At 32.8% G+C, this 24,637-nt stretch overlaps 1 protein-coding gene across 1 annotated transcript in view; it reads left to right on the top strand.

Moving 5' to 3' along the window:
• LOC123561409 (dopamine D2-like receptor) overlaps window positions 1–24,637 on the top strand; it is a 328,698-nt gene that overhangs the window by 290,884 nt on the left and 13,177 nt on the right. The window contains exon 5 of the mRNA XM_045353759.2: window positions 21,621–21,730. Coding sequence (XP_045209694.1) covers window positions 21,621–21,730 — 110 coding nt within the window. The remainder of the gene's footprint in view (window positions 1–21,620; window positions 21,731–24,637) is intronic.

The following is a 24,637-nucleotide window of genomic DNA, read 5'->3' as shown; positions in this document are numbered from 1 at the left end:
GTTAGGTTGCAAAAACAAAACAAATGTAGATAAGACTAACTTTTGCATTTGAAAAGTATCTTTTATTAATGTCCTTTATCGGTTTTCGAACGATATAACCGTTTAACAATTTGAAAACAACTAATTTAGCAATCACATTAATTTTGACTAGGGTTTCATATTATCAAGTCATGTGTTTTTTTCAATATGCCGCTCATAGTTTCGCACTGTTAGCCTGCATCTCACATGATTTCACTCTATCGGCGTCAAAACATGCTTTGGGTCATAAATCCTATAGAAACATTATTGTCAGATCAAAAAAGGTGCTGTCTTGTAAAGTACCTTGTTTATTGTTAGTGCAGATATCTGGATTTATCTCTTTAATCTTTCATTTGCAACATTGTATAAATGCATTTTATTGATTGTGGAAAAAGAACTGTTTAGATGAAAAGATAATGTTATAGATATTATCTTTTTAATTCATTTAAACCTTGATGACTAAACCGGAAACTCATATTTCGGAGCTGTTTGCAAAGATACCATTTACACGTCTTAACCGTAATTAGAGAGCCACTTCAATCTTTAGCATGTTCTCTTGTACATTATAAAAATTTAACAACGTCAACCAAAATTACAAGTATTTTAGCTTAAAGTTACCTAGCTATCCAAATTAATTGATGAGCCCCTTTACAGTTTCAAGCTGAACACTCGCCTTTCGTAGATTTTATTGTTCAATTTTTCACTGTAATTTACTGCATTATTTATGTCTCCATATTGATTGCAAACGCTTTTAGTTCTGCTTTAACTTTTGAACAAAAAATGTAAAAACGTGTTGTATATTGTAACGGTACAAGTGCTTTAGCATGTAACTATTAAATACTTCTGAAACAGATTATGCTTCTTCCTAATTGCGAGACAATACATTATAACTTTTCAAATATGCCATTTGAACTTATGTATTTAAAATTAATATGTATAATAAATCAACATTATAAGAATAATATGTATCGCTTTAATAAAAATGTCTTTAGAAAGGCTTACTGATGTATAGACAAAGTAATACAAAACTTTACTATTTGTTAGTTCTTAAAGACAAATTTATTCCAACAGAATATTCCAAATATAGGAGTCAATGATATACGACTGTAGTACTTCCAGCCAATGGAACGTATAAAATCTTCAAACGCATTTTAGCAGTTAAAGCTTTTATGTGTTCTGTGAAACTGAAAATTCTTCAAAATTAACATTTATTCCAATCTTTAAAGTAGATGCATCTCTTCTGTAAGAGTAAATGTCTTTGGTGAAGCAAATGCGTTTTCTGTGATAATTTGAAATATTCCTGTCTGGTTTTGTGACAAAAATCTTTTAGTTTTACTTCATCTGCAAAGTTTGACTTTCAATTGATTGTGTCCCCTCCTGTGTATGAAAGAATAGTTTTCAATTTACAAGCGTGTTTTAACACCTGTCGAAATAAGAATAATAAATTCAAAACAAGATGTTCAGCGATACAATATCATTTTTCTAAATATAGTACACCACACTTCAAAATATTGCTCTAGGGTCCATATGATTACGTCGTACTTAAAGATATATATTTTATGTTCAATCGTTGTCTTATATATGTCATTTCAAAGGCCACTTCTCATTAAATTTTAACCAGACCTACAGTGTACTACAAAGAACTGCTTTTTAACTTTACTCTAGTCGTATTCAGGATAATGTCTGTCATGTGTCAAATTTCAATTTAGTTTTGCTGACGTATGAATACATAAGGATATCAATATCAAAGACAGCATCTTAAAATATGATGTTGGTTTGTTTTAGAAAATACGATTTTCTTTGTTTTGAATATTGTGCAAAATGTTTTGCAGTAATCTGAGATAAACGAAACATGTTTCTCACGACAAGTGTACAGTTAGAATCTAAATGCACACAACCATAGTTCTTTAGTCAGAGACTTTTTTATTATGTCTACACAATGAACTTCATTCTTTAACGTTGCTCACTCATACAATATTGTGTTATGTTTACTCTTTATTGAATGACTGTGGAAAAAATAGTTATAATTTGAAATTCATTAAAAAAAGGTTTCAGGTAATTTTTTGTCAACAATTTTTTTCCACCTATTTAATGGACCTTAGTAGTCCCCTACTGGTTGAAAACTAGTTTCGGGGACTATAAGATCGACATTTCCGTCTATTCGTCTGTCCAAATGTCTTCCGTCCTTTCGTCCATCCGTCCACGGTTTCATGTCCAGTCCAGAACTCTGTCATTCATCAAGGGATTTTAATATTACTTGACACAACTGTTCCCCATGATAAGAAAACTAGCAATGTGCAAAATTCGGACCCCTAACTCAAAGGTCAAGGGCATATTAGGATGGTCTTAAATCCAGAGGGTTTTTTCCTGCCCTGTCTGTAACTCAACAATCCATGAATGGATTTTGATATTTCTTGGCACAGATATATCCGATAATAAGACGATGTGCCATGCACAACTTTCTGACCCCTCAACTAAAGGGTCAAGGTTACAATTGGCCGTCAAATATTAACATGGAATGAACAGGGTCTGTTTCGTGTCCGGTCCAAAACTCTGTCATCCATCAAGGGATAACAATATTGCTTGGTATTAATGTTCGCCATAATACGACAACATGTCCAGACCCCTAGCTCAGAAGTCAAGGTCACACTTGGAGGTCAAAAGGCAATAAGCCTTTTTTTGGTATGGTCAATAACTCTGTCATCCAATAAGGGATTTTGATATTACTTGACACAAAAATCCCCATAATGAGGCAGTGTGTCATGTGCAATACCCAGACCCCTAGCTGAAAGGCCAAGGTCACAACTGAAGATCAAAAGTCAACATTGATCTTTCCCTGTCCAGTCTGTATATATTTTTATAAAATTTCAGGTGTCATAATTATGGACCCATATAAGAAAATTGTTGGTGTATTTTTTTTCAGAATAACTCCCTTTTAATACTTTTTTATATCTATATAATGATATAAGCAATCAGCAACTGTAGATTTTTGTACATGTTGTGTTTTAACATATTGTGTATATCGTACAATATTTTTATACATCGTTGACAGATATCCGGCCATTATGTTATACTGCAGTAGAGAAAATTAGCCATGTTTTGAGACATATGTAAGCATCTCATATTATGTTTATGCATAAACCATTACTCAAGAATAATAACAAGAGGCGATTGATCTTTGATAAACTTCTCCGTTTAATTTACAGGTTTTACGCAATATAAACAATTCAGATATTCTTCTATATAAACGTAACTGTGAAAATGTAAATTCTTGAAACTTAAAAACGTACGAACATGTATCATAATAATGTTTAAATATTCAAACCGACGGAGGTAGAAGATGTCAATATGTAATATTCGCATTTAAAATCTCTGCTGTCATAAACTATTTATTCGAAAAATGATGTTTTAAGCTCCAATTTCTAAATAACATTGGTTTGTGTTAATACATCTTGTCCTGTGATTAAGACATTTTCCAGTAATACTTGAATTTATGTTCTAGAATTGCTGTGTTCTTATCATGAGTCAAACAAAGCTTTCACGATATATTACACAGCAATCATCATTGTGCCATTTTGGTAATAACATCGTCTTGTGTGAGAATATATTGGTCTTGTCATTTATTTCTATCTATTCTTAAAACTTGCCAAAAACGTCTATGAATTGTAGCATATGTCGTGTTTACTACAACTCTCGAATGCATAACTGCAAGTGAACATAAAATTCTGCCACTTGTTTTGTCTAGTTCCGGATACATTGATGTCAACAAATTTAGAATCTCTCGAAAGAATGAGTCGATATTTCAATAGAGATGAAGACAAATTGTTCTGTTTTTACAAATATGTGTTCCTGCAATTTATATTCCCGCCATAAAATGATGAATATGTCGCAGTACATGTATATCTTATATCGTCTAAAAAATGGGACAAAATATGTTTTTCGTTTTAAATGTTTGGTCAAAATACGTTTCATGAGCATTTCAATCTATTACTTGTACGGATTTCAAAAACAGCATATATCTAAATTCAAAACGATATTTGGTTTGGTATATATATTTGTGCTTATAGCATATTTTACATGGACAATATGCTGTCAGTTTAGACTTTTCTTCTTGTTTGAAGATTATTGTTATTCTTTAGAAGTATTAACAAATCGGTTTTAATGTTAACGAGACAATATGCATAATAGGAAAATGTTTCCTGTTTTAATTTTATGAGTGTTTTAATGCGTTATACGTGTTGCTATCTGCATTCGGAAAGAAACTACATTTGCGGATAAAGCACAATATGTTCTAGCTATTCGCAATATGGTACGGTTCAATTACTAGATACAATGCTAACATCTATTATTTCAAACTATTTGGTCGGTTTAGCCGAGACGATTATATATATGGATGAACCCTGTTAATCATATTATATCCACGCGCGTATTTCAGCGTTAGGTCAGTGCAGACGGTAATATTTGAAAATGATTATTAATAATAATTAACGAAAGAAATTTATGCGTACTCATTTTCTTTTATTATTTCCAATCTGCATGGTTTCGATTAAAATTGTTTTCAAAGTTTTTGATGCGGACAGCAGAATAACTAAAGAGAAATTGATGCGGTAACACATTTACTTGGAATAAAAAGGATTAAGTTAGTTTTGCCTGGTGTTCATGCATATGTAAAACATGCCTTTATCGCACAAAATTAACATAAAGCCCCTCTGGGGACTTTATTTAATGTGCGCGTTGCTAGGCATTGTTTTGGGCTTTATTCAATGTGTGCGTTATTCGGCAATTATTGCCCACGCATTGAGACCAGAAAAATGATTTAATCCAATAATAAATTCAAACTGTACAATATATAACATTGATTCGTCTGACCTGTCAATTAACTAATATAACGGTTCGATTTCTTTACTACCGTTCTCAGTGGTCCAGTTGTAACATTTTATGACTAAGAAACTAACATTGGTACGTTCAGTTCCCGTCTGCAACTAAAATTACTTGCATTCTAACGAGTCCCTTGTCTTGATGCTTCGCCCTGACGCACTAAACAAAATGGAAACCTCCTGAAATTGTCTTCCAGTTAAAGTTACTAACAGTTTTCTGGAGCAGACACGGCCTACATTGGTTACCAGTTACGGCATTAATCAACTTTAATAAAAGCAAATTACCAAAAAGCTTACTTTTCACCAAATCGTGAGTTTACATAACATTTGTAAAAGAAATTGCTGTAAATGTATTTGTGCTAATTTGTACAGTGTATTGAATCGCGTGCTTTAGTCCAATTTTGCATAACGGAGAGGAAATTTTGAATTAATTATTTGTGTAATAATCTTGTTAACTATGATCCAGATTTTGATTTGCCAGACATAATTATATTTTGAGAGGCTATTTGTGTTATTTATGGTTTGCAATTTGTTGGTATGTTTTGTTCAGATGCGGTTTAGCATGCGAATTTCAGACAAATCCGTACAATTGTTAACATAGTCTCATCGTACAATGGCCATTATTTATGAGCACCGTCGAGACTAATAAAATATAAGTCCAGTACGAAATTGCTTTGCAGTAAGTATAGATCTGTCATTGAACATATTTAACACTGTCTGTAAGGTTAGATTAAAAGGCATCATTAAGTAAGTAAGATTTCAAAAGCCGCCGCGAAAGTATAAACAAAAAAGAAAGAAATGAGTTTTTTATTTAGCAGGACAAATCATGACTTATATTTAGCATGTAATCATATCGCTTAGCGAGAAATAAAAAAAAACTTCTTTTTTTTTGTATTTATACATATACAAGAGCAACACTATATAATTGTTTGTGTTCTTGTGAGGTTTACTGCATACGATTTACTTTACGAGGTAAATTATAGAGAAAACATCTAATAGATATACCTTGAAACATCACTTTATGAAGCTGTTTTGTAGGTTGTTGAAAAGACAAATTTCTGTACAGTTTATTGTTATACAGGTAGCTGCCAATTAAATTAAATAATACCAAATACTTTTGCATTTACTTTTATGTTCTAGAATTTATTATTCCTTCTCTTGAGAAGGAATATTATAGTTCAATAAGTTACACTTGACTGAGCTACTGATACCGAAAGCTGTTGCCATTACAAGCTGGCCAATAAAACTCCATGACCTTAGAAATAACCTCTAACATTAGACTATTCTTTCCTTATTGAGGCGACTCTCTGACTGAACGCGTTCCGTGGATTACATATTACTAAACCCGAGGATGTTATTTCCTCCATTCTTGAGGAATATAACGTACATTCAGTCGACCAGATAAGACATATATCAGCAAATTTAAATGTAAACAACTAAATATTATCGTTACCTTGAAATGCATAGTTAATATATGAAAACAAACCCCATTGCGACCCTCTAATTATGCGCAACAAATTCACGCATCGAATCGTAATTGATTAACCGGGTCAATGTCATATTGCCATATTTACTCTACTGAAAGTGGTAACAGATTTAATCTGTTGTTGGATTTAACAATTTATGTAAATAACTAGCGTAAATACTTACTTGAAATTTTTTGGCAGTATAAAACAGACATTGCAACCAAAATTTTACAAGATGATCATTTTATATTTATATAGATATGCCCTAGAAGGAACTTTTGCTATGCTTTAACTTCTATAATATAATGGCCGCCAATTTTAATTTGCCACGGACAATAATTGGCAAAAACGTCAAGTACTTCTACAAAGGCTTTGAACTTTAAAATAGTACTGAATGATAGCCCATATCTACCATATACCAGCCAACAACTCTCATCATTCTAGTCTTATTATTTTAATAAATATTGCTTTTATAATATTCTGTTTCCCATGGGAAATGGCCGATTTCCTATGGGAAACGGTCATTTCCCATGGGAAAATGGCTTTCCCATGGGACGGCGTTTTCCCATGGGAAACATTTGGGAAATCTTTCCCATCGGAATTTCCCATGGGAAAACCTTATTTTTTTATTTTCATATAAACTATTAGAAAAACATCATAGCTGTTTTATAAAAATACTTTTATGGCACTGGCTAGTTTATTTGTAAAAAAAAAAGATAATTTAGTTTTCCCATGGGAAAGAATTCCTTTGGGAATCCCATAGGAAATTGTTCCCTTGGGAAAAGTTTCCCATGGGAATACTTTCCTGTAGGAAACTGTTCCCTAGGGAAACATTTCCCATGGGATTGCGTTCCTATAGGAATTTTTTCCCTAGGGAACAGTTATACAAAAAAATGTAGCCCGCCTGCTTAGTTCAAAAGGGACAGCGCAAATCTACAAATCGCGTGCTCGTGAGATTGGTCCTCGGTCGAGGCGTCATCCGCACTATCTTCTCCATTACGATTTGATTAAAGACATTGTGTCTAAAAGCAAAGTGTTATAAATTTAATCCCTTTTTCAGGCTCCCTTAAATAAATCGAGAAATATATTATAAAGAACAAAGTGCGACAATAATTTTCATCCTGTTTTAAGCAAATAATTCAAAATTCATACACAATGTATGAAGGGTCGGAGCTCATATCTCTCACAGTGTGAAAATATAGATTTCATATTTTCACAGTGTGAGCGATGAGATATGAATATTTAACTGATAGAATACAGTATTTCATTAGGTAAAAATTCTATTGGGAGTAAAATACACTTTCACCTTCAAAAATGACCTTTTGGGCGATTTCATATACTAAGATTGATCTGGTAGTCGGATCATCTCGGCTGATGATTCACTTTAGAAAATCTAACAAAGACTGCACAGTTTATTAGTAAGAGTGTTTGACACACATACACAGAATGCGCATAACGTGTAGGTTCGAACCCAAGATGATTTTTAGTGTATTAGCAATTATAATTAAATTAGTACGTATCATTTTCTATTGTTTTGAATCCTATATTCGAACCCATACCTACAACAAAGACATGGTGTTCGGCGTTCAGTCTAACCCACTGCGACAAGTTTAGTACATTAACTTGGTAAATGTCATTTTAAGTATGAAACATGTATTCAGTAAACTATAGCACCCTTAATATACACGATTTGAATTAAATAACATTAAAAGGCTCTATGGGAAGATTTTTATCACATGCAAGATTTGTATGCTGAAACATAAACATTTCTTCTTTCTTTGTGGGATAACGCATGTTTTCGTGTTACAACGTATGTAGAATCTCGAGGTGTTCTAAATATGTTATTCACGTAATGGACATAAGTTAAAGCATATTTAAGCATAAAGCGCATAAAACGAATGCAGAATGAATAAATATACTCTACCTCAACGTCATTTAATTTCAATGAAATGCGCAGGGATATATGTTGCTTTTTTCACGTTGACGTCATTTCCATTGAATTATCCGTTATGGTCCGTACTACCCTTGCGCTTTACCACGGAACGTTTATATATTAAAATGTTTTATAACAGCACGTTAACCTCTCTGTTAACACATGTTTTCTCTCTTCTTAAAACATCCCCGAAAAGTGACCAGAACAGCAGTTTTATGCTAGAATATCTACAAGAGACCAAGTAAATCCGAATTAAAACGACGCTAACGTCAGAACTGTATTACACTGGTTTATTTATGGCTTTATTTCATTCACACGACGTCAAAACATCAATAAGAATTATGTGTAATTGCAAATATGTAGGTACATACTTATATATACTCAGCGTCACTGAAAAGTTACCACCTAATATATACCTCTATACTATTTTATACAATATCGACGTCACTTTTTTCATGGCCTGTGCGCGCTCTATTACTCATAGGCCCTGTCTGATCATGTTTCCTAACCCATTTCATGACTACCAGGTGAGAACAACACATACGACGTCCAATTTCACGACATGAAAGTTCGGCGCCAACCATGCCAATGGCCTGATGGCGTTGATCGTGCCTTAAACGTGGCATTCTTAGCATTGATATTCTAGGTTTTTTAACGTATTCGTTTTAGTCTGTCGACTAACTTTCAAGTGCGATGAATTATTTGCGATAGAAAATTCGTACATGTCGACATTGCTGGAAAAACTCATTTTGCACGTGCAGCTCGTGCCTCAAACGGAGTTACTCGAATTTGACAAATCTTTACACTAGTGACGTCTCAGCTGTGTCAAAGAGGTCGTCGTGTTATGCATTTAGCACAGTTCAATGCGATTTTTAAAATATAAGGGTCATTAGGGTGGTAACTTTTCAGTGACGCTGAGTATATTAATTTACTAGTGCACGTTCATGTGTGCATGCATATTTCTAAGTATACAAGCACCCCGAATAAGCGTGCATGCATAAAATTAAACGCTTATAATGGAAAATAGTATGCGCACGCGTATATATATACAAGCACATAGAATTCGCATGCGCGCGTTAAATTATACGCGTGTGTAGATATTTACGCGTACACTTATTATGTATAAGTAAACGCGTATATCTAGTGCAGCTAGAATGTGGGTGCACGCTTAAAAATAATACGTCAATCTGTCCACCCGTGCGTTAATATGTGAGTGCACGCGAACATGGTTATGTCTGTATAATTTCTGGCAGGAATATCTGCGTTGTTATACCGTTTTGGGGCCGTAATACGTTAACAATTTGCAACGGAACGCATATAGGACATGCAAAGGTATTATAATATCACCTGAGCGCGAGAATCTCTCTGTTAACACATGTTTTTTCTTTTGTTAAAACATCCCCAAAAACTGACAAGAACAGCAGTTTTATGCTAGAATATCTATTATTGACCAAGTGAATCCGACTTAAAACGACGCCAACGTCAAAACTGTATTTCACTAGTGTTTTAATAGCTTTATTTCATTCCCACGACATCAATAAAAATGTATGTGCAAATGTAAATACATGTATGCAGGTACATGCTTATATATTAATTTACTCGTGCACGTCCATATTTGCACGCATATTTGTAAATATACAAGCACTCAGAATAAAGCGTGCAAGCATAAAATTATACGCGTACCATGGTAAATATATAGGTGTACGCGAATATATTCAAGCACCTAGAATTACGCCTGCGTGCGTCAAATCATACGTGTGCGTATATATTTACGCGTATTCTTGTTAATGTATAAATACACTTTAATGTTGGAGGAAGACCCCAGGTGCCCCTCAGAGCATTATTTCATCACGAGCGGGCACCTTGGTAGAACCACCGACCTTCCGTAAGCCAGCTGGATCTCGTATATTCAAGTGCAGCTAGACTGTGCGTACACGCTTTAATATAGACGTCCACTTGTATCTATTTTAAACGCATGTGCGTACATATGTGAGTGAACGCCTACATGGGCATGTCTATTTAATTTCCGGCTATATGAAATCTTTCGACTTGCAGTTGATTTGGACAAAGAATCAGCAATCACACTAGAGTGGATAAAATTTCATGGTGTCTTTAAAATCCCATAAAGAAAAGTCAGGAACTTAGTATGGTGGAATATTGAAATAATTATATCTTAACGGATTTTTGTTAAATTATAATATTAATTGTTAACATCCATAATTATATGAAATATAACTGCAAGATTCCAAAATATCACCGAACCAGCGCAAAAGAAACTTAATACAAAGTGTACTATACTATGTACATGTACATGTGTTTATTATACCATCAGTTCATTACTATTGGTAAAAATCCGTCACCAGAATTGACTAAAACTAGCGTGGATCTGCAAACACATGCATTTATTTTAGTTTCAATGTCTTTAGCATCTGTCAAACGAGCTGCCATGACAGGAGATAAAGTGTCGTGCGCAGGAGATAAGATGTCGATGCCGTGCGCACGTGAATAGCTGTCGGCTTTTTCCGCCGTTATCCGTAAGTACTCGGAAGCTGTTACGGAAAATATTGTCGTCTGCTAGTCTGACTTTGTCGGTACAAATATATGTTATGTTAAATATATAAATAATGTTATAGCTCAAAGCCTATGAATTGTAGGCAACTTCACATTGACAAAAAAAAAATCAACTGAGATTGTAATTAGACAAATTAAAACAAATTAATTGTTGAACTCAGAAACGCCGAAACCTAGATCAGCTGTCGTTTAAAATAACGCTATGGAGGATTTAGTGTCCAATTCGCATTTAATATACAAATGCTTTTAGTTTTCATAGCAAAAATACCTAAAGCAACTAATTCTCATGTATTTCTGTAAAATATAGTCTGTCAGTAATTGAGTTTTAAAGCATTCTTAAGAAATATAGCGATGATTAATTTCCAGATACCTATATTACTTTTTACTGAACGATCTGGAGACTTTTTTTATTGCCGCGGCGGTCCGGGTCCGATCTCCGACGCGGTCATCTTTTTTTCTTCATATGGGATTTTTTAATAATGAGAAACAAAAAAATATCATTTTCTGTTATTTATAATATGACCAAACTTTAATTTGAAAGATAGCCTTGATGAACTGATAATTCTGCTTCTTTCCGAACCTACTTTGTATATGAGCCGCGCCATGAGAAAACCAACATAGGGGGTTTGCGACCAGCATGGATCCAGACCAGCCTGCGCATCCGCGCAGTACTGGTCAGGATCCATGCTGTTCGCTAACAGTTTTCCAATTCCAATAGGCTTTAAAAGCGAACAGCATGGAAGCCTGACCAGACTGCGCGGATGCGCAGGCTGGTCTGGATCCATGCTGGTCGCAAACCCACTATGTTGGTTTTCTCATGGCGCGGCTCATATATTATTCTGTATTTTTAAATTAATGGTACATTAATGTTTTTGGTACATTCTTTAATCATTCGTTTTAAAAAAATGCGATATCTATTATTTGTTTTAGTCTCAAGATTGCACACAATCACATTAAGCATAAAATAATTTAATTGTAACAAATATCTTAAAATTACCCTTTGACTTTTATAATGTATTACAATATTGCCTAGGGGTAAACAATATCCGGTCAGTGTTGTTTCAAGGCGGGTCATAAAAGATATGTTACCCCACTTACTATAAGTGATAGGTATTTTTATGGTTTATGGTTTTTGTGTTGTAATATATGCCTTTCACTTTCTTCTGTCTTTATATAGTCTTTTCCCTTTCTTTCAGGATTTTTTTTACGATTTTTACCCTTATTTTATGAATCGTATGACAGTAGGAAGAATCAGTACAATTTTAGAATTCACATCGTTAATAGAGTTGTTCCGTACATATTTATTGAGTAAAGATCCTGGCCCAAATTTCACGAAAAATCTTATGTTATTACTTAGTTAAGTCTGCTATTCTAAAATTGAGATATTGACGAAGTTATTGTTATTTAGTGTGTTTTTTTCTCTGTAACAATATATTTATAGTTAAAGTATACTATGGTAGTAGTATTTGTCAGCAGTACTTATTCAAGTCACGCAAATATGATATTTCTATTTAGGCACGATATAAGAAACTTAATCCTTACCATGCTAAATTACAATAATGAACTTGTCTATCTTTCAATTTGGACAGTACTATTAATTATGAAAACGGTTGCATACCAAAAAGTTACTGGCTGAATGGCAGACAGTGCAGATCATGATCAGTCTGCACGGATGTGCAGGCTCATCATGATCTACACTGATTGCAAAGGAAGAACAAATCGTGTCCAGCATGGTTAAGTATTTCCTTTTAAAAGTATAAGTCTTATTTCTATACTTCTTTTTCTTTAAAGCGACCAGCTTCCAGATCGTTCGACAACAAAAATACTTTTAGATATCTTGAAAAAAAAGCTATATTTCTTATGAAGGCTTCAAAACTAATTACTGACAAACTTTATGTTATGAAAATACATGAGAATTTGTTGTTTTTACTACCTTTAACGATGAAAATCGAAAAACGTTAGTGATTCAGAACTTTGAAAATATTCTAGAAACAAAAGCTCATATTCTAATGTTCATAATATGTGAAAGAAAGCGCGTATAGAGGAAGTATTTACGCTTTCTAACTATTTTAGATAAAACATTCATATTCTTGAATATTTGTTTTATTTACAGACAGTTTCTTGTGCGTAAATATTTCTTTTCTGTACAGAGATATACGTTAGCATGCTGTTTCATGTATTAAAAATAAAGTAAATCTATGTGTTCGATGTATAATATGTAATGCATCAGATAATGACCGAAGCTGTTTATCATCGATTCCCCCCCCCCCCCCCCCCCCCCCCCCCCCCCCCGTGTTACTACAACAACAACAGTTAGTACGGAAATCAACGAATTCGTCCGGTAGCGATGATATTGGATTATCGATTTTATTGATTTTTATGATAGGTAGATCTGTCCCGCTTTATCGGTTTCGAGATGTTACTAAAAGTTGGTAATGAATGGCAATCAGTGAAAACAGATTCGGATCCATGGCCGGTCCCAGAAGGCTCGTGTCCTCCTCCTACCCCAGTCGGTTGATGGGTTAAGTATACTTAATAGTGTTGCACTTAAAATTGAGATCCAAATGCACCAGAAGCCAACATTTCATACCTTAATTTTAAATAAATTCAGGAGAGAGTTGGGGGTACCCTTTCATATCCCGCCGATGACATGCTGGCGCCCCTTAATTTTCTGGAACCGGACCTGGAAAGCATCCATATAAAATGAGTCTTTCCTTAACGTTTTAGTGTCAGTATTTGTTTCCCAGTACGTGTGGTAGTGCATCGTGTTTCGTTTTGAGTGATAGTCTGTAACTGCAGATCAATAATCGATAAATATATTCATAATTTTCAAGCTATTAAAAGTAAATGTTTACAGCTACCCTTTACATCAATACCATAGCAGTCTATTTCATTATCTGAAATGCCAAACTATCGTCACATCAGTTGTATATTAATCTGTCATTTTACATGTTGTTTTTCTTAATAGTTCTGCGAATAGACACAGGCATTTTTATTTTCCTATATGACTCTCTTAGTCTACATACCTAAATGGTACTTATAAAAATGTTCAGTATTGATATGTTTTTAAAACACTGACTCAGAAAGACATTATTTATGTAACATTTTTACTGATAGTGTATTATTCCGTAGAAATCCAAGTGGCTTCGCTCCTTTGAGCTTGCATTTGAATCACATATTAAAATGCAATAAAAATGGTTGTCGTCTGGAATCTTGAGAGTCTGGTAACAGAGGCAGTACCGTGCTGACATTTCGATGTGCAACTCTATCAGATCGCAGCTGAAAACCATGTATAACAAAAATTTACATTCTGAATTAGATATCAAATGTAATTCACTCCAACATTAGAAAATAAATATGAAAAGTATATCTTACAGTTGACCGTCTAAAGAATCTCTATGTTAATATCAGCTTAATTATCACTATGCCATTATAATATAATTATGCCTGACTTATTGATTGTAAAACTATCTAAGAATGAATGTTATTTTAATTAGGTTATGTGATAGTGTAAATTGTATTGGGTTGTTGCCATTATTCAGAAGACCATATTTAAATATATGATGTATGACTTGTACTTTGTACTGATTTATATCTTCATGTGCTACCATTTATAAATAAAGATGTATGATGATGATGATGATAATAATAATAATAATAATAATAATAATAATAATAATAATAATAATAATTATTATTATTATTATTACTACTAGTAATAGTAATACTAGTTACTATAATTATTAAAAATGTTAAAAGAGAACATAGAAGTTAACTTAATACATAAATTATGAATTTTCGTTACTATATCATTTATAACGTATATAACGTATATAAAAGCCGTCTAACGTATATAAAAGCCGTAAAATACCTCTAAACAGTTTGTATATATATAAATATTAAATTTATGACCTTAAGATTGATCTAATTAAAAAAGATAGCGAATAGAACTATGAAAATTGAAACTACAATTGTATTTCGGTACCTCTAATATCTGATAAATTATGCGCGAATAGATAAATAGTAGCTGTTAAGCCCGCCCACTATTAAAAATCAATATTCTTATCAGATACTGGAGGTTAGTACCCGCCCTTCAAACATTTAGACCAATGACAAGTTAGAAATGGTTTTGGTCCACTGATCATGGCAGGTCCTGACTTCACATTGTATGCAAACTATGCAATATATATTGAAAATTTAATTTACGTTAATTTATTAAACAAAAGGAAATATGATTTTTTGAATAGTTATCTATGTGTAAAATACATGCCATATTTGCTGCAAAATATTTATCACATCATTGTTTGGAGTTCAACGCCGTTTTCCAACATTATTTCAACTATATAGCTAGATTCAATCACACAATAATATTCATGACTATGTTAAAAAGTTAATAAAGGAATTGATTTGGTTTTTTAGAACGATACCTTTTTATTACTTTGTGGGATATAACAAAATCGCAAAGACAAGAACTGACGTATATATTAAAGTCCTTGATTGCAGTCCTACATTCTCAAACCATAGCTTTCAAAACTTATTTATTCGAAAAAAAAAAATGAAAACGCAATTTTCTTTAGGCCCGGAACAAGGCTCGAACATTTTAATCATTACAATGCGCTATTTACACCGTTTCTAATAAACTCTTTCAAAAAGAGGATAAATGGACTTAAAATTTGTTACGGAGAAAAAAGAATGCATCCAACTCATTAATGGTGATAAAATTGCTTAGCTGGAAAAAATGTTTTAACTTGCTGCGCTTCGTCCTTAATAAATTAGATGATTAAAGTCAGATAGTTTATTTATGTTTTTTTTTCATACGTACAGCATGATAAAATAGTACATTATTCAAATATCTTAAAATGCGTATGCTTTTCTATACATAAATATATGTGACAATTTTATATATACACTAGTTTTATACATATATAATACTGATACGGTATTTCGAATTACTAATGGCTTTCTCAAGCATTCGAAATTTATTCTAAAGCGTAGAATACAAGATAAAGAATTATGATATGCTTTACAAATCAGTAAGTTCGCACAACACCGCCAACCTTTATCTCGCGAGATCAAAACGAGATGGTATTACAGACGACTTTGTATAATACATTTGTTACATCATAAGTGACACTATCATCTTATTATAATACATGAACAGACACCGCTTAGATCTATGAAATATTAATACCGGAGAGAAATGATACTCTAGCTACTTCACAAATAATAAATAAACAATGAACAACCTCAGATAGTGGATATATTAGATATAAAGATTTAAGGACGACATACTCTTTCTTATTCATTTAAGATAATTTCGGGTTTATAATCTACAAATGTTGATTTGTAATGTAGTACTTCTCGTTTTCAGCTATCCATATTAAATTGAATACATATAAAAAATATAACGACATACTTTGATAAGGGCGCAATTTACTCAACATTTTGCCGGAGACTTATAAATTGCATCTTAACTAAAAATACCGACAGACAATTAGAGCATGGAAACAACAAAAAGAAAAGTAAACGAGTGTACAATTTGCGATGGGCTCTTGTCAATATTCTGTGATCGATCTCTGTCGCATTTCCGAGATCATTACATATTTTTTTCAAAAAAGGTATGTACTGCCCCGAGGCACGCAGATGCTGAAAAAATGTCGGTAATTCTGTGATATATGTATGAAGTCGCACTGTGGAAGGCGCATATAGCGGCAATGCTATTTTTAACCTCATGTCTCAGAATTTTAATTTAAGAAAATGAATGATTTTCAATTAATGTTGTTATAAAGCATGCCATTTATATAACATATATTATACAAAAAAAAAAAAAATCAAATCAGAGAGAGTTTTTTTTTCTGTCGGATCCATGTCGCATCCATGTCATTTCTTTCTTTACGTACAAAGTATTGGCAATATTCCTTCTAAGCAATTTGTGCATTTTCTAGTTTTCACTGAAAGTCATGTGCGTGTAAGCTGTATTTACGTTCGAAGAATGCCGCATTGCTTTGTGAGATTTAATTGTTAAAAAGTTGTATAATCAAAATCAATCAAAACTGATATATAATTATTATACCGAAAATCTTCATTCCCACTAAATTCGCGCTAATAGGAATATACTGGCATTTGAGTTTCTGAGTTTCAACAATTTAAAGAAGAAAACAACTGTTAGAAATTGTCAAACTTGATTCCGACATTCTCGCAAACCAGATGTCTACCATAGTACCCCGGTTCGTCTCGGATACCATGTCGAACTAAATACGGGGTGGAGCAGCATGATTTTTTCCGCCTTAGAGTCAAATCAAATATTCAGAGTCTTTACTACCGTCTGAGTGCATATCGTCTAGAAATTTAAAACAATTGTATTTCATTCCGTTGAGAATAAAGGGAACAGATAAGCACGTAGAAAAAATATAAAGAACGAATGAAAAGGTATATGTAGTACACACACAAATAAAAAAAAACAACGAACGAATCCTTGTTTCGCATTTTGCAAAACTGTTTAATTTCGAACAGGCGCCCTGTGGCTGACACGCGGCCATTATCCGGTCCAACAGAAGTTCAAAGTGCTATACCGCATGCGGTGCTTGTGATCATGTTGTATATTGAAAATTGAGGGTCCTCTAATTAGCGCAGGCTTGATCTTATCTTCCATACCGGCTTCGGTGTTGTTAAGTAAGTACTTATACGCTATATGGCTTTTAAATTTAAGATGAAATTCCAGTTAAATTTTTAGTGTAATAACTTACAATTTTTTTCAATATTCGACATATACACTTCGAAACGAAATTGTGAATATGTTCAAATTCATTTTTTCAAAATAAAATAAAATAAAATAAAATAAAAATTAAAAAATGATAATAGATAAACGATATGACAAATATATATTTCTTTTGCGGAAGGTGGGGTGTATAAATTCTCCAGGACTATCATCTCCTCTCCATAATCTGACTAAGGCAGACAAAATATCTTTTTCATCTTTATAAAGCATAAAAATAATACACCTATATCAAATTCATTTCATCTAAAAATGGTGTCCAGGAAGGATGAAATTGGGAATCGAACCCGGACCTCAGCGGCAATAAAATCTTCCAATAAACTCGGAACGGCCGTTTAATATCATAAATAAGCGGTTTACGTCACAAACGCTTTTCAGTTTTCAATGAAAATATTAGAAATAACAACCAGTTCACGTGTATTCCATAACAATAGTGTGCCAGTAATTAAGTTTCGATGGTGCCTTAGGAAATATAGCATTAACTTCCTGATACCTAATATGTTATTTTTTGTGGTAAGGTCTGGTGCCAGTGCCTTTAAACCTCACTGTGCGACTACTGATAACACCTTAAAATTAGAAAAAGAAAGAAATACGAAATAGGTGAGATTTTGTCCAGACAACTAATTTTATAACTTTGGCCTTAATTTAATGTTACAAAGTACCAGGGGGTTTGAATCTCTATATGCACCCTGTCTGGGGGTACCATGTAAGGCTTAACGGCACTGGTGCGGTCAATAGAAATAATATAATCTCGGTGGAACGTGTATAAACATATCAAAATCCTAAACTTCTTTCAAAAGAGATGGCGTCAATAATCAGGGGGGTTGAGCTAGTATATGCACCCCGTCTGGGGATACCATGTAAGGCTTAACGGCACTGGTGCGGTCAATACAAGCGATATATCCTCAGGGTGAAAGGCGCTATCTATTAAAGTGGCTAGGGTCGGGTCACAACTATGAATAGCAAGAATTAATTTTAGAAACAACATAGTAACAGGAGCCGACTGTTTCTGGAGCATATAAAAAAAAAATAAGCCCGAAAGAGTTTTTAATATTATGATTTATTATTATTATTATTTACCAGATTTTTATAGCGCTCTTTTCATCTATAAAATAATTTCTATTATATTAATTTAATTTTAGTTAGTTAAAATATGTATATACAATGTTATTTTTATTGTTCTATATTATAATCAAAAGGCCAAATACTTTCTTACCAACCAGGATCTTTTAAATTATTTTGATTTTAAACATATACGTATTTTTAAGCCATAACTAGGCTAATTTTAGACAATGATTTTAAAACTAGGAGATATATCCTTGCAACCACTTTACATTTCGGCAAGGATGGTCACCTGTTTTTACTAAATTAGTTTTAAATATATTTTTATAACTAAATTTTATTAAAACTTTAGGCAAAATAAAAATCAGAAATAAGAGTCTTTGTGTTTTCGTTTTTCGGCAAAGGCCGATTCTGATTTTATCAACTTTTATCAAATTTTAGCTAGCTTTAACAGTTTTAACCAAATTTTATTCAATTTTAACTTTTTTATATAGACTTTATAATAACTGAAATAAAATCATGATAACGGAAACAACAAAATCGACTAAATTAAATTAAAGTTAGGCCAGCAGTGTATATATGTGGAAGGGACCTATGGTGGCATAAGCAAGACCCAGTCCGAGAAAACAGGTTATTAGAAAGACGCCACCATAGGAAAATCCAGTAGTAATGATGACCAGTAAACGAACCGACGGAAACAGACAATGGTAAACAAACAACAGGTAAACAGGTAAATTTTAAGTAAAAATTTTCACGCGTAATTTAGACGTCAGATACACAGGATTCGCGTGTTAAACATTTATTAATTCATAGTTTTGCTCCAAATTTTCAGTACCGCTAAAGAACATATATAGCTATAATGCTAGAGCATTTTTAGTATGATAATAAAATAAAAATAAGCAAAATCACATAAAAACGGACGAATTTTGATAAAACCAACTGTAAATTTTCATACAGCGCGATCGTAAATAACTCTTTTATATAAGGAGTAAAGAAACTAATACCGAAATTACCATTAAATATAGACTTTAGACTAGCAAGTGCAAAAAACAGATCGGATAAACATTAAAAAATGACAAAATGGCAGCATTTTTAAAAACATAGAGTAAAACAGTATCGTTTAAATACATTGAATATTTAGCGCATATAGAGTAAGCATATTTATCGTGCAGTAGGCGTGGCGTGTAATCTATAAATAACCTCTGTACTGACAAAAATCGGACGTATATAAATGGTCTTTTTAAAGGTGTTGTTAAAGTTTTAAAATGATTAAAGTTATAATATTAATAAAATAAAACTTAAGAGTATAGATAAGGTTCATGGTTAGTGGCAGTTTTTCTCTAGCGTTTCATGAGTGTACGAAAGGTAATCGCGGTTGTTACCCTAGATGACAATGTTTAATTATATATCTCAAAATCTATTCGTTATTTTGGCAATTTAGACACAATTTAAGGTGAATACAACAATTTAAACATTACAAAAACAATAAAATACTCCAGCCATATTTTTCCAATGTTTTATAGCATTTTAGAGCTTAAATAGAATCAGATTGTTTAGACAGATCAGTTACATTCAGTTTATATTTCAAAAGTCTTATACATTATGGCTATTGTGAATATTTAAATAATCATGTATCGTTCATACATGGATTGTCATATTTTATAGAATATTTGTGCCAGAGCAAAACAAACTTCCATGGAGCATGGTTGAGGATGATAGTAGGTTGTGGTTTTAAAACTCCGTGTAAAACATTTTTGTAATACGTTTGAAATTAGTAATTACTGTAACCTGGCTGACGCTAAATTAGAATTTAATTTCAATTAAGTTTATCAATTAAGGTTGCATTCTATGCTTCCAAAGGATCTTTTTACAAATTTTATTAACTATCACAGCAGCAATCTTTAGGTGCCGTGTGGCGGCTGTAAAAAAGTCTCCCAGTTCTTGGATTAAGTGTTGTTGGAGTCCATTCAAAAGGTGTGTAATAGAGTTCCGAACAGACTCAATCAAACCGCGTCTGCTATTACTGTGCTTGGTTGCATGCTATGCTTCCAAAAGATCTTTTCCAGGTTTCATTTCATTAAATATTAGGCCGTTTCTTGGTGTGTGAATTTCGCAATGGATTAATATCATTTTGTCGGTTATTAGTATTGTTATTGTTATTATTACTACTACAACTACTGCTACTATTAATACTACAATTGTTCCTAGTACTTCTACTACGTCTGTAAAGCTTTAATTCTACAAGTAAAAATTAAACTAAAGATGTAAAAAAATCTTATTCTTTTATCCAACAATTTATACTGACTGTAACGTACAGATACAGCAAAGCGCAGCTGACGAAAAAAATATGATATATAAACTTATCCATGAATAAGCATCGCTCCATCAGCTGTTTTATATGACTCCTTACACAACCTTAGAAGGAAGACAACAACATTAATGAGAAAAGTCATAATCAGTTATTCATCTTAAATTAAAAAACGAAAACAATTACATTTAAAATAAATACAGGTTTACAACTCTTAAAATCTCCGCTTAACTTTAATAATTAATACTTTTATAGTAGCATAATCAGTAAATGAAAACCCATGTTGATAATCATTGTCTCCGTGCTATTATGTTTGGAATGACAATTTTGATATTTGATAGTTTGGTATGTTTTTGACACTATAAAAGTTATGTAAGGACGTTCAGGTACTATTAACTATTTTGCTAGATTCTGTAGCAGTGTTAAATTAGTACTTACCTTTTCTCAGCGAGTAACATGATTCCCCAAAACGAATCAAAAGTGTAGACTAATTACTCTGGACGCATTGCGTTTTGACAAATTGTCTTGGAGGACGTTGTCTATCAGGAAAAAGGTCTGATACATTTACATCATCTTTTACTTGACCTATGTATTTCTACTTTTATTCCAGGTCACAAAATACTGGAGTTTGAGTGATGAACTGTGTGATGCCTGGGTAGCGTTTGACGTCATGGCTTGTACTGCCTCCATTCTTAATCTTACCGCCATAAGTGTTGACAGGTAAGCATTTGCATTTCAAAATGACACTTTAGAATTTAATTCATAAAAAATCTAGAAGATGCCACTGTGGAAAAGTACATGTCTCCCCTAAAGTATAGTAGTAATAGGCAAGAGGTAAGTAAGGGGCAGGAGTGAAAATCAAGGAGACACTAATGGTAGGCTTAGTGACTGAAATGCAATAGGGATCACCTACTCGGCATGTTGTTTTGTAAGCTTCCATTATAACTACCAACAGGTGAAACAACTGCTTACGCTTTTGTACATTTTCCTGCTCGAAGTATCACTTTTACTAGGAAATATTCCCAAAGCTTGAAAATATTTCTCCACTTGTTCTTTTCGAGATTCCTTCCATAAAGCTCGACGCAGTCGTCTTAATCAATGTCAATGTTTGGTGTATGCGAGGCATGCATGTATTGATGCATGTAAATGTTTGCATCTATATTATCTTCTCTGGACATTAATTGTAACATCCATTGAGTCATGTGTGGCAGAAATAGTTGCTTCATAAGGAAGTCCTGTTGCGCGCAATTAACAAGTCCCTATCCCAAAGGACAAGTTCAAATGCAGTCATACAGACAAATGCATAGTCAGATACTCTTTATGGGGGTAGATTTTCAGGGTAGTCTAAGATTGTTTATGCATTCCATTCACCCGTTTAAAATTTTCTGGGGCCAGAGATAATATTTCATATTATACCGTTCTTTTCTTTTTTGCTCAGTTTTTAAATGGCATAAGTTACTCTATAACTGACGTTGCAACATAATCGTCTCGTCAGTTATCAATAATGTTTCTTTATTCTCTTACTGTTTTTAGTCATAATTTTGACTGAAAAATTTACATTATCTTATTATAAACGGAACATATTAAAGAAAATAAATACATTATATAACATATTATTCAATATATTTGAAAGGTAGACAAGAATTTAGAATATGCAGCTTATAATAGATGTTGTCTGAAGCTAATGCTCGTAATTATAAAGTGTTATCTCATAGATATAGGTGTATTTCACCTTTTTCTGTGTTTATGCGTTCTAAACCTAATAACATTTACATTATTGTATTGTGCATAGACCACAGACATTATCAAAACAGATGCTTGATTATAAAATTGTATTTTCTTACGTAGGCATTCAAGTGTAGGTGTGTGACCGAAAATGCGTCCCGTTTTACTTAGGCAGAGTGTTTTACATAAAATATATAACAAAGAGTCGAACAGAAATAAAACTTAAGACTTGGTAGAAGTATATCAGTCATATCTCTGAGCAAGAATATACCATTTTTACCGATTATTTCCTTTTGTTGCAGTTGAGTCATGTAAGTCTGGACAATCAGTTTTTTTTGTTTTTTTCAAAGAGAGAAATCTTTGGTGATGGTGCAACTAAAATTCCCTTCTCCACGCTGTGTGTACGCGAATTTCAATGAAGTGTCATTAATTATCAAACGAATAACCCCTCTAGTTGAAATAGGTGAATTTAAATTCATTTAAATTCGGAAAACAAAATTCGACAAAATGCTCTTCAGTTATGATGTTTGCTGTCTGATGAGTGTAGTCAGTAGTAAATTGTACCATGTCAGCTGACAAGCAACAATTTGAGTAATTCATACCCTACTTTGCGGCTGGAGTCCTGTAACATACAATAAGTAACAGCGTTCGTTGATACTATAGGGCGTATCACATAATGCAATCATGGTATTTTTTCCACAGAATCTGTTACACGTATTTCCTATAAAGCAATTACTGGATTTTTTTCACCATATTTGTCAGTTTGTCAGGTAAACTCACATCTACACATCATGTCAATTGCACAAGTCAATATAGCTTTTTCTGCATAATAATAAGAATAAACTACGCACTTGAGATTTCTCTGTCAAATGTAACGATAGTGGGAGTTAAGTTTAGTTAAATTTCCTCTGAATGACAATGAATTAAACGACACACATGGGGTAGATGAAACATAGGTTGAATTTGTGAACTTTGTAATGAAAGAACATAATTAAACGCGCTTGACAATAATGAGAGATTAATATTTTCGTGTGACGTTTGACTAGTTTCAATAAAGCTTCCGAGAACTCTTTAAAGCAAAGCATTTTATTTGTTATTAACAAATTGGTATCATAAGTGGACATTTAACGTGAAAATTCAGACACGGGAGGTTTTTGTTGAAAGAATATTTTTCTTACTAAGAATAAAAGCTAACAACAAGTCTTCAGGCTTTTCAGTAAAAGAAGTCAGTAGTCATGCGACAGAACCGAAACAAGGACAAAATCGTGTAAAATAAACAGTCGCCCTTTATACGGTTTTAAAGAATGTGTTTATTAGACCCGCGGGGCAGACAGTCTACTGTCTTGTTTTATAGAGGGGTTATATGAGAAAACTGTGTAACATGAAGCATAACTGCAGCGTAGGAACTTGCTTATAAACATCTGCATTATTCATTTATTCTTCATGCAACAATATAAGAAAATAGACTTAATATGTATTTCAAACACATCCCTATGTTTGCACGGGTAGTATTATTCTAAATTTAGAAATTGTTTATGTTGCTTAGGCCTGAATACATTTTTATACATTCAAAGTATTTTAATTTGTTTTTTTTTTAAGTTGTTCATCACATATCAGTAAATATCACCTTTTTGTTCTTTTGTGATTTTTTGACACATTAACACAGTGTTGGTTGAAGGAGGCATAATTTTTGAAGCATTGTAATTATTTAGAAAAAGTGGTAACTGATACAAATCTTGTAAGGAAAGAATTTTATGTCTCACAGTTTTTTCTTGATAGTAAAGATTTTTTTCTTTTGTCTCACATCTTGCAAGGGAGAGTTTTATATCTCTCATTTTGGATAGGTATTTTTGTTACTATCATACACTGCTTCTTATACATTTTAGCTCACCAGAGCCAAAG

Source organism: Mercenaria mercenaria, chromosome 10 (genome assembly GCF_021730395.1).
Source record: "Mercenaria mercenaria strain notata chromosome 10, MADL_Memer_1, whole genome shotgun sequence".
NCBI lineage: Eukaryota > Metazoa > Mollusca > Bivalvia > Venerida > Veneridae > Mercenaria > Mercenaria mercenaria.
This window is presented reverse-complemented; position numbering and strand designations above follow the sequence as displayed.